The sequence below is a fragment of the Canis lupus genome, chromosome 4 (assembly GCF_011100685.1).
Source record: "Canis lupus familiaris isolate Mischka breed German Shepherd chromosome 4, alternate assembly UU_Cfam_GSD_1.0, whole genome shotgun sequence".
Classification (NCBI taxonomy): Eukaryota; Metazoa; Chordata; class Mammalia; order Carnivora; family Canidae; genus Canis; species Canis lupus.
Window position 1 is genome coordinate 84214709 of NC_049225.1, and position 12167 is coordinate 84226875.

The 12167-nt window shown below is 37.9% G+C and overlaps 1 protein-coding gene across 3 annotated transcripts in view; it reads left to right on the forward strand.

Annotated features, from left to right (window-relative positions):
- CDH12 (cadherin 12) overlaps window positions 1-12167 on the forward strand; it is a 1036190-nt gene that overhangs the window by 951078 nt on the left and 72945 nt on the right. For all 3 annotated transcript variants that reach the window (XM_038535417.1, XM_038535416.1, XM_038535418.1), the window contains one exon: window positions 10881-11048. In XM_038535417.1, coding sequence (XP_038391345.1) covers window positions 10881-11048 — 168 coding nt within the window. The remainder of the gene's footprint in view (window positions 1-10880; window positions 11049-12167) is intronic.

Here is a 12167-nt window from a genome sequence, read left to right on the forward strand (position 1 = left end):
TGTCAAATTTATCACCTTGTGGTACATAAGAGTAAATCAAAAATCAAGGATAATTGCAGTTTCTCAGAAATAGTATCCATTTGTTCCAGCTATATAGCTTCCTTTTATGATTCCTTTTGTCGTTATTAAATAAAATGCATGAAAAACTAATATTATCTAAAATTTTCCACGTTTGAATGTAGAATACACTTAAAATAATTTTTAAAGGGAGAGTCTCATCAGAACTTCTGGGGCCTAAATATTTATGAAGAGATAAATATAGCCATTTATTATTCATTTGGAATGAGAAAATAAAACACATTTCCTTGGTCATATTGCTTTTTGACAAACATTCCTAGCATCTCTATCCGAGTGAATACAGCAAGCTTTTTTGTAAGCAGTATAATTTGATGCTAGTTGTATCAAATAAGCTCAGAAATAGTAGTTCTCTTAAAAATTGGCTAATTTGGCAATTATTTGGTTTAACTGTGAAATTATTTACTGTGAATTAAAATTCACATACGTTCATAAAAATATACTTTGAGTGATTATTAAATATTTTTGAAGCCTCAGATGTGATAAATCTATAAAACATTTTTTAAAAAGATTTCTTTATTTATTTGAGAGAGAAAGAAAGAGAGGGCAGGAGAGAAGGGGAAGGTTAGAGGGTGAGAGAATCTCAAGTGGACTCCCCAGTGAGCCCAGGACCCTGATCTCAGGACCTGAGCTCAAACCCTTGATCGGACTTTTAACCAATTGAGACTCAAGTGCCCCAAATCTATGGCATTAAATCGCATTTATACTCATCATACTTATTATTTATAAAATATTAAAATATGTGTCATATTAGCATGTTATATTATGCATATTTTATACTTAATGTTTTTATACAGTAGAAAAACATCTATAATTTTTTAAAGGTTTATTTATTTATTTATTTATGAGAGACACAGAGGGAGGCAGAGACACAGGCAGAGGGAGAAGCAGGCTCCATGCAGGGAGCCCGACGTGGGACTCGATCCCAGGACCCCGGGATCACGCCCTGAGCCCAAGGCAGACGCTCAACCACTGAGCCACCCAGAGGTCCCAAAACATCCATAATACATAAAACATTAAACATAGGCATTATGTTTGACCCAGTGCGTGGAATCGGGATGCTAGACATCTCTATAGTATTGATGATAGATTTAGGAAAACAAATATGGCTACAAATGATTGACCTCATGTCTTAATTTACATTTAAAATCCTTTTAAAATACTTAAGTTGTTCCCTAGATGATTTCAAAAACTAGTCTGAGTTGGGTAACCAGATATTGGTATGTTGTGTATTACGTGGTGACGGTGTGTTCTATTTTTCCACATGATCTGAGCCCTAATTGAAAAAGTGTCATTATTCATTTTACTTCAGCAGTTTTTTAACTTTAAATGTTTTTGTTGTGATAAAATACATGTAACATAAAATTTACCATATTAACCATTTTAAGTGTACAGTTTGAGTGGCATCAGGAACGTTCACATTGTTGTGCAACCACCACTGCCATCCCTATCCAGAGTTTTTTTTTTGTCAATATCTTTTCATTTATGTGAATTGTCAAAAACCATGTATATTTATAAGTCTTTATGTATTTATATATGCTTTTACAGATCCATATGAAAACAATTGAGTGGGGCCAGCACTGAACGCATGAGCTACATTTTTTCCCTTTTATTCACATTCCGATATTTCATGCTCTGTGGTTCCATCCTAGCGTCTGTTTAGGGAAATCTGATAAATGTTACAGAGAGAACTGACATTTTCTGAAGATTTTTACTCTTTGAGTCAGACTGTCTCCTTTTATTCAGGAGCTGTAATCTCCAGGCCTCTGTCCTGCGTGACACTTCCTGTCTTTCTGTTATTTGTTCTTTTAGGTCTTTAACAATGTGTTGGTGTTTTTATCCCTATAGTGTAATTAAAGCATGGATGAGACTATATTTTGAGCTGCTTTTGGTACTGCCATATAAATATCTACAGTATTTCATGGCTTGAAATGCTTTGGATATTAAGTCAGGTTTGAAAGTTTGAGAGATTCAGACACCTCAGTGCTGAGATGCTGACGAAAGAAAGAATACATTCTTTTTCCAAGAGCAAAATAAGAGTGCTTGTCTACACACAGTCGTCATGCCTTTCATACTTTTTGCATTTAGACAAGGTCTGATTATGGACACGGGGAGAGCAAGGAAAGCAATAGATACTAATAAGTATAAGGCTGGAAAAATAGGTCAAGGAAATGGACAATCATTAAGCTCTTGTTTTGCATATTACCTATTTGGTAATGTCTTGCACATGTGTAGTGAAATCGTGTGACTAACAATGTGCTCCTGTGAATGATTCACCTGTATCCTGCATCGTCTCACTCCCCGAGAACTCTGCGTGAACCTGACTTGCCTTATTTTAGAAATCATGGAATGCACATTTGAGCAGCTAGACCTGAGAATGTTTGGCCCTAAAAGGAAAATACTCCAGGGGCATGTGATGCATGACTTGGGCAAGTGGTAGAGCTGTTATGCAGTAGAGGAGTGGCTGTATTCGCTGCTGCTTGGGAGGAAAAAGGCTGTCAATGGTTGGTGTGAGTTGCAGGAAGAAAGAATTTGGGTTTTATATACATAGAAGAAGATGTCAGTATTTGTCCGTAAATTAGAGGAGTGCCTCATGAGATTGTGAGCTTCCCATTAGTGGGAGGGTGAAAACAGATGATGAACGATGAGCTGGTGGTGCTGGATCTATCTGTTCATTTGATGCATATTTCTCTAGAAGCAATGGCCTTACAGGTGTTTTGCTCCTCGGATACCAAGATGAGTCTAGTAGATCCTCAAATGGATCCTCCTCTATTGGAAGGAGGCCACCAGGTCCCCAGAAGATTACAGCTGAATTCTGTAGGATAAAATTCTCTGATACATAGTATGGCTGGTAGGCACTGATGCAGGCTGAGCGGATGGCTTCCTGAGGATAGAGACCCTGAGAAGTGACTTCTGAGTCCCAAAGAGTAGTTAAGGTCTACTCTAGGTGGGAAGAGGGTCTCTAGATTTCCTTCCTCCTGAAGATAACCTGATAACTCTTCTTGTCCTTAAAATATGTTATTGCATTATTGACAACATTTTTTAAAAATTATACATGTCCAATGTGCAGTGATAGACACAACATTTCTGTTAATATTTTTAAAGATTGAACTAGCTTTTGAAAACCCCATTTCACATCTTAGGCTCACTTAAGACTGTAGTGAAAAGAAAACTCAGTGGGTTTTCATATCAATTGCTGCAAAAGCAGGTCTTATACAAGTATTTTTAAATACAGTTTAGCTGAGGAATTGAAAAACAGCAAATTTCCATTGTCAGTGCTAAAGTTAAGGTTTCCATCTTTAGCTCTAATTATTTTTTTTCTATTCCACCATCTATTAGCAATTCCTAAAAGGTTTGAGCGTTAAAATATATTTGCTAATGCTTCCTTCAGTTTTGTATTTTTTGTTTTTTTTTGTTTTGTTTTGTTTTTTATGATAGTCACAGAGAGAGAGAGAGAGAGTCAGAGACATAGGCAGAGGGAGAAGCAGGCTCCACGCACCGGGAGCCCGACGTGGGATTCGATCCAGGGTCTCCAGGATCGCGCCCTGGGCCAAAGGCAGGCGCCGAACCGCTGCGCCACCCAGGGATCCCTAGTTTTGTATTTTAAAAAGTTAATCATGACATGGCCAACACTGGAGTCTGTGATCTACTAAGATATATCGTTTTCAGGGGTAAAAATAGTATTTAATTTTTTTTTATGATATACCAGCTATCATGCACATAGATTTATACTAACCACTCCAGGTCACTCAATATCATGAGTAGTCTCATGATCAACCATCAATAATGACCAAAATTACTAGTAACATATTCAATTATCATCTCTTTTGAAGGATGTATGGTAATTTTCCATGATTTACCTAAGCTTATTGCTATATGTTATTTTATGTATTTCATTAATATTTATTGTGTGCCTACCATATGCTATGCATTGCTCCAGAACTAGGTCTCCTACCAGGAAAACAACAACAACAACAACAACAACAACAAAACAAACAAACAAGCAAACAAAAAAACCCAAAGGCAAAATTGCCTACCTTCAGGAATATTCATGTTATTTAGGGAAATACAAAATGAACACAAGTAAGCAAAATACATTTTATTTTGAATAACAGTAAGGGCTAAGGAGGAAATGATAAAGTAGAGAAAGAGCATAGGGAGTGCTGGGGAGGGTTATGTGTGGTAAGCAGAATAATGATTTCCCAAATATGTCTACGTCCTCGTCCATGGGACCCATGATTATGTTATATTACATAAGGAAGGGGAATTAAAGTTGCAGATGGAATTAGAGTTGCTACTCACCTGCAGATAAGGTGGGGAGGTTATCCTGTATTGTCTATATGGGCCCAGTTAAGTTACACATGTTCTTAGAAGTGAGAGAGGGAGGTGGGCAAGTCAGAGTCCAAGAAAGATTTGAAGATGCTGTGCTGCTGCCTTAGAAGCAAAGGAAAAAAAAAGTCAGGGGCTAGAGAAGTCAGACATCTTTTGGAAGACGAAAACCCTCCAGAAAGGAATGCATCTAGCCACAACCGTGACTTTGGCTTTCAAGACCCATATTGGACTTCTGGCCTCCAGAATTGTTGGATAAGTCTCATAATTGTCTTTCTCTGATATGATCTCATTCATATGTGGAATTTAAGACCTAAAACAGAGGATCATAGGGCAAGAGGGGTAACAATAAACAAGATGAAATCAGAGAGGGAGACAAACCAGAAGAGACTATTAATCATAGGAAACAAACTGAGGGTCATGGATGGGGGGGTGAAGGGATGGGGTAACTGGGTGTGGGCATGAAGGAAGGCACATGATGTGATGAACACTGGGTGTTATGTGAGACTGATGAATCCCTGACATCTATCTCTGAAACCAATAATACATTATATGTTAATTAATAAAATTTAAATAAAGTTCAAAAAATAAAAAGGGGGGGGGGAAAGAGGAAATTTGGAGGGAAGACCAAGTGAAGACATAGGGAGAAGCTGGCCATCCATAAGCCAAGGAGAGAGGCCTCAGAAGAAACCAACTCTGCCAACACTTTAATCTCAGACATCCAGCCTCCAGAACTAGGAGAAAATACATTTCTGTTGTTGAACTCTGCCCCTGCCCCTACCCCCCAAAAGAGGATAATAATTTGTATTGCCTTTAGGCCATTTGGTCTGTGGCAATTTGTTACAGAAGAAATGGGAAACTAAATCAGCATAGAATTGTAGGTTTCAGAAAGACCAACAAAGTCCTATGAAAAGGGCTTTGAGAAAAGATGAAGGAAGTAGAGGAGTTGTTCATGCATAAAGCACAAGAAGAACATTCCCCACAGAGGGAAGAGACTGTGCAAAGCCCTGGTGACCAAAGGAGGGGGTTGTGAAAGGTAAGATCAGAGCGTTAAGTGGGAAGGTGGAGATTATGTGAAGCGTTTACTCTGAGTGACTTGGATTTCTGAGTAGAGGAACAGTGTTAACGTGGTTCACACTCTTGCCTCGCCACCATGACGTCTCTTTCAAGAATAGACTTGGGACTCTAATCTTGAGTGAGTGGAGAGCAGACCCCATCACTGCATTGTTCCTCTCTCGCTCCCCGTAGTCTCAAAATAATAATTAACATTTTTTTCCAGCTTGATTAAGAACGAATTGACATACAACACTGTGTACGTTTAAGATTACAAGGTGTTGATGCGATGCCCTTAATATTGCGAGATGATTACCACCACAGTGTCAGCCATCACCTCCATCTCATCACATAATTCCCATCCCTTTTCTGGGGTGAGGACTTTTACGAGCTACTCCCCTAGCAGCTTTAAAGCCTATCATATAGTCATATGCACTATAATCATCGTGCTGTACAGTGGATGCCCCGAAGGTATCCACCTCATAACCGGAAGTGTGTACCTTTGACCATCTCCCATTGCCCCCACTCCACAGTTCCTGGTAACCACCATTTTACTCTTTTTCACTGAGTTCATCTGTTTTAGATTCTACATATGGATAATATCATAGAATATTTCTTACCGCTCTCTTGTTTCACTTAGCATAATGTCCCCAAGGTTCATCCATGCGGTGCCAAATGGCTGGGTCTCCTTCACTCTCCTGACTAATTAACATTCTGTGTCTGTGTTGCGTGTGTGCACACCATATCTTCTTTATCCAATCAACTCTTGATGAACATTTAGCTTGTTTCTGTATCTTGTTTTTTTTTTATGAATAATGCTACAATGACCACGAAGGTGCAGAGACCTCTTTGAGATCCTGTTTTCATTCCCCTTGGGTATATACACAAAAATGAGATCACTGGAAAATATGATATTTCTGTTTTTAATTTTTTTGAGGAACCTTGGCGCAGTTTTCCACGGTGGCTGCACTAATTTACATCCCCACCAACCGTGCACAAGGGCTCCCTTTCCTCTGCATCTGCCAACACTTGTTATCTCTTGTCTTTTGGCTTACAGCCATTCCAACAGGTGTGAGGTGATAATCCTTTGATTGTCATTTCTCTGATGATGATTGACGACATTGAGTACCTTTTCCTGTCCTTGTTGACCTTTTGTATAACTTTTTTTTCGAGAAAATATCTGTTCATTTCTTCTGCCCATTTTTAAATCAAGTTGTTCATTTTCTTATTTTGTTTTGTTGCTGTTGTTGTTGTTACTGAGTTGTATGAGTTCTTTTCTATTTTGGATATTAACCCTTTATCAGATACATGATTTGTGAATATTTTCTCTCATTCCATGGATTGTCTTTTTCATTTTCCTGATAGTTTCTTTTGCTGTGCAGAAGCCTTTTAGTTGTGTACGCTGGTTGATTTTCAAGATGCTTCCCAGAGAGTTCATTTGTCTTTGAAATCCCTATGTTATGTCTTCTTTTCCTCTCTGTGGTCTTATTTTACCTGTCCTTCCCATAGCGATGTCCTGCAGCCTCATGGACTCTTCTGGTATGCTTTGGAGGGACCACCCCTACTCCTACAAAGGACTTGCCTACTTCCCTCCCTGGGTTGCTCTATCTGGTGTTCTTTTCAGGTCTGTCTCCTCCACTTCTCTGACACTGCAACTCGAAAGCCTTTTCCCAGAGATGACTTTCCTGACACCACCGTCACTTGATTTCACTTCCCCTATCACACGAATCACCATCTGAAATCAGCTTCATTGTGTATTTCCTTATGGTCTCCTTGACCCTCACCTGAACACATACCCATTGCAGGTACATTTCGCCAAAGAACCTTGCACAGAGACTGTATCGATTATTATCCACATTGAAGCAGAGGACACCCAGTTCGGTAATTTGAAATTAGTTTCACAAAAAGACTGTTTTTTTAAAGTGCAAACAGACTGAAGGGAAACCATGTGGAATGCAGTTGAATCTGGAGAATGCATAACAGGTGGCTGTGCTGAGGACATTAGAAGTGAGGACACGGTAGGGGCCTGGAGACCTGTGCGGTGCGGGGCATAGCCAGAGACCATGTGGGTGTGGGGCTCTCCATGCAAAGAAAAACCAACCTCATTCTCTTCTGCCATTCGATCCCTTGCCAATTGGGCCCATCCCAACTGAAAAGCCAGAGAGCAGAGAGAAGTCTAGAGAAGTGTATGAGGTGGATCTAGTGTATGAAGTGTAGAAAAGGGTGTACAGTGGCAGATGGAGGAGTGTTCACCATTATACCATGGAATTTAATGACGCTGCCTGAATGAAACGCATATTTTAGTGCAAATGCTGAGTCCATGTCTGAGTCCTGACTTCCAATCCTCAATTCCAAAAAAAAAAAAAAAAGAAAAGAAAGAAAGAAAAACCATATACTAGATTAGCATGTGTAATATTTTATGATTTTTCTTACAAAATATTGCATTATTTTCATCTCAAAATATTATCAGTGTTAAACCGATTTTTGCAAAGTAAGCTGAGATCCCTCAAGACTAAGGGGCTTGCATCCAACATGAGGGTCACTGCAGAGAGAGAATGTGTCCCGTGGCACAGCGGTGTCCTTTGATATATTACATGTATAACTCTCTTGACTGTGTAATTCCATTCATATTGGCAGAAATAAAACCCCACTATTTCTTCTCTTACTTGTATTTACTCTAATATCTCAATGACGTATGCTCGGAAGTTCATCAGGTACAAGACATTCAAATTATACCAGGATTCAGTGTACACTTGCCTACCCACTTGTTTTTTTTTTTTTTCTATTAAATAAGGTTTGGTTCAGAATTAAAGCTAATTAATTCAATCTTGTGGTATTACTGCTATGGAGTATTCGTACTGTCCTGCAAAATTCAATTTGCAAGACTCAGCTATTATCATGCAAGGCTATTGCTATGTTTTTATATACAAATACTAAGAAATAGGGATGAAGGCATGAACTTAAACCTCAGACAGGAAATTACAGAATGTGGCACTTCCTTTTGCGGGTTCTGTTCTACTCTAGAAGCACTTGAGCTCCATCCTTGGTAACGTTGCTCCTCCCTCAAGACCCTGCAATCCGTTTTTGTTTGTTTGGCTTCAGAGATTAGGTAGTTGTTAAACTGGGTGGTCCATAAGAAGAGGAACTACTTGGAAAAGAGACTATTCTTCACCAGGCTGTTACAATAGGCCACAATGTTTTAAGATTCTCTTCTCACGTTTGAATTTTGTAATTTGCCTGATTTCCCAGGGTCTACTCTGAAAAAGATTCTACAAATGCCATATTTTATTTCTCTGAGGTAGTGGCTCTTGAGTGGAAATGGTGGTAGAGTAGAAGCAGCATATCATGGTTATCAGTGCTTTTATTTGGAACTACGTATGCAGTCCTTTCCTCTCTCTAAATTCGAACAGATGTCATCCATTCCAGGGACATGACACTAAGGGAGGGCTAAAAGCACCAGATAGGTCACCTCTCAGACACAGGTTGGAACAGGAGGGCAGGGCAGTGATGTCTTGATGATAATTGTAACGACTTACCAGAAAAACAAAAACAAAACAACCCTAGTCTTAAATAAGTGTGATGATGCCCATGTCCTCTCTTTTTCATAGCATCTTAATGTACATGCATATGATATATAATATAAAGTATAAAATTTAAATTTATACATTTTCATATTAGAAATGAACTGAGTAAAGTAAAATTATATATTAAAGTATAAATATACATGTATATAATTTCTATATTGGAAATGAACTGGGGAAAGGTAAATCTAGTCAACAACAGGACACTAGAGCATGCATGTAAATTAAACCCAGATGTTTATCTAGAAAATTTAATCATTTGCAGGCAGGCAGAATTCATGTAACTTAAGGCATGTGGGACCAGGGCACTGAAATGGCAGAGATGAAAAATCTTAACTAAGAGACTTGGGGGTGAAACATTAAGGATCCGAGCTGAAGAGAGGAAAAACAGATGGAAATAATAGAGTGTCGGGACCAATGCATGGGTAAACAGCAGTAGCAAAAAAGTAGAGCTCGGCTCTTCTGCAACCATTTCCTGCTGAGGGTCAGAAGAAATCTCAGATTAGAGTTAATTCTTAATTAGCAACAAGACAGCATTTGGTAAGTCAATAGTGGAAGGGGCAGAAAAAAATGCGAGTAGATATTCTTTTGGGGTTTTGGATGCTATGCTTTGTGTCGGTGACCAGTATGTATATTTGTTATTCATATATGCTACGTTACTTAACAAACAACACTATTAAAGATACAGGGGTTTAAGACAAATGCTTTGCAATCTCTCTCTAAAACCATTGGCTATAGGTTGGAATATAGTATAAAATTTATTCATAATTTTACTTGCAACAGATCCAGGAGGTTTTAGTTATTTCACTATGAATAAATATAAATATAAATTAGTTCTATCCTTGGAGACAAGGGCAGAAAATGAGTGGGATATGTCGATATGCATATACACTGCATGATTCATGATTGTGAACTTAATTGTTTATATGTTCATTCATTCATTCAGCCAGTCATTCAACTAGTCAGTTGGTTGACACCTTCTTATTGAGTGCCTACTAAATGGCAGACGCTGCCCTAGATGCTAGAGTAACTTGGCGATAAGAGAGACAAGGTCCCTGCAGTGGCATTGCTTAATGAGATCTAAGTGAAATTTCTGTGGCTAGAATAATTAAGAAGAATCCTGAGGGATGAAATAAAATACCCGGAGAAGATATTTTGTGTGTTTAAAATGTTAAAGGAGGGCAGCCCCGGGGGCTCAGTGGTTTAGTGCCGCCTTCAGCCCAGGGCTTGATCCTGGAGACCCGGGATTGAGTCCCTCCTCGGGCTCCCTGCATAGAGCCTGCTTCTCCCTCTGCCTGTGTCTCTGCCCCCCACCCTCATGTGTCTCTCATGAATAAATAAATAAAATCTTTAAAAAAATAAATAAAATGTTAAAGGAATAAATGTATTTCAAAAAATGAAGATTAGAATGGAGAAGAAAATAGCATTCTTTATATGAACCTCACACTCAGTGTAACCACCTAGTTTTTGAGTACATATTTAATTGATCTTGTTTAACAATTTCATTTCCTCTTACAGATAGAATCATTCCTTTTAAATCATGTCTGACCTGGTTGACTTAATGAATGGCCACCTTCTAGAGCTGATCCATTGTTTTTGACCATATCCTACTATGCAGCACAGCATTTCATTATACAGCTGTTCCCATAACATGTTTAATTATATCTAACTATTGGACCTTTTGAATGTTTCACTTTTAGAAAGGTACATAATTTTGTTAGTATGTCTTTGCTAGTGAATCCGGATAGATGGATAGACGCATTTTCTTGTTGCAGACTATCTGATCTCAGAAAACGGAATGTTTGTAATATTTATTTTATTTATTTATTTTTTTCCTTCAAGGTGTGATTAGAACAGCTTTGCCAAACATGGACAGGGAAGTCAAAGAACAATACCAAGTCCTCATCCAAGCCAAGGATATGGGCGGACAACTAGGAGGGTTAGCCGGAACGACAGTAGTCAACATCACCCTCACCGATGTCAATGACAATCCACCTCGATTCCCCAAAAGTAGGTGCTTTCCTGTTGAGTTTAAGTTAGCATGGCCTAAAAAAAATAAAAATGAAAATAATAATAATAATAATAATAATAATAATAATTCTCACATTTCATTGAATGTTATAGAAATCATAATACTTTTCCAGACACTTTTGGTCTTTAGGCAGCAGAAGCCAATAGACAAAAATTAAATGACTTAAGAGTTTCATTTTCCATTAGAATCATGCTCAGCAGGACTTTAATATAAAATAATACAAGTCAGTAATTTAACAGAGTCTTATGTTATTGATTCTTATTAAAGTCTTCTCAATAGGTTAGAATCTTGCTCCAATTTCTTATTTGAAAAAGTAATATAAATATGAACGTTCCATTGTGATTTAAGACTCATATTTATGACACATATGCCATCATAGTATTTGCTCTATCATGCTATTGGCATAAGAATTCTCTGCCTTTTCTTTAACTACTGTACGTGCTGAATCATTTCCATACATTTCCATGTAAGCATCAGATGATATTATAGTGATGCTATTTAACATTATTTTAGTCTTCTTTTATTTTAGTTTTGCAATAGGTGAAAATTGTTATAGTTCCTATGATAATAGAATGGTTCACACCTGTATTTTCTCTGTAACTCTGTGCTTCTTACTGAAAATGAATACTTCTCACTTGTGTTACATCTAGTTTTCTTTCGCGGTATTACTTTTAACACCAATCAGTACCGGTTTCAATTTCTGGTACATTTCCAAGGATTAGTTCAGTGTTCCTGGGACTTAGAATACAGAAACTGAAAGTCTCTATCACTGGTTACACAAGGAACTTGACTGAAGCTCTAGATACTCATTTGGGTGAACAGTTTAGGGAACAAAAACAAAATGATTTTCCTCTTCTGATCTCAGTAGGAGAGTTTGAGTTCATTTGCTAGAGTACAGAACACTGAGAATATGTAACCAAACGGATATTTTATTCCTTTAGCTGTATGGATTTTTATCTTTCATTGCTTTATCATTTTCTCTCAAAATCATCAACATGCATTTTCTTAGTGGGGATATTATACTTAGTGATCAGAAAGTGTAATGGCCAAATGTTATGAGTAGCAATTAGAAGTCATCATACTTTAGCAAATGAGAT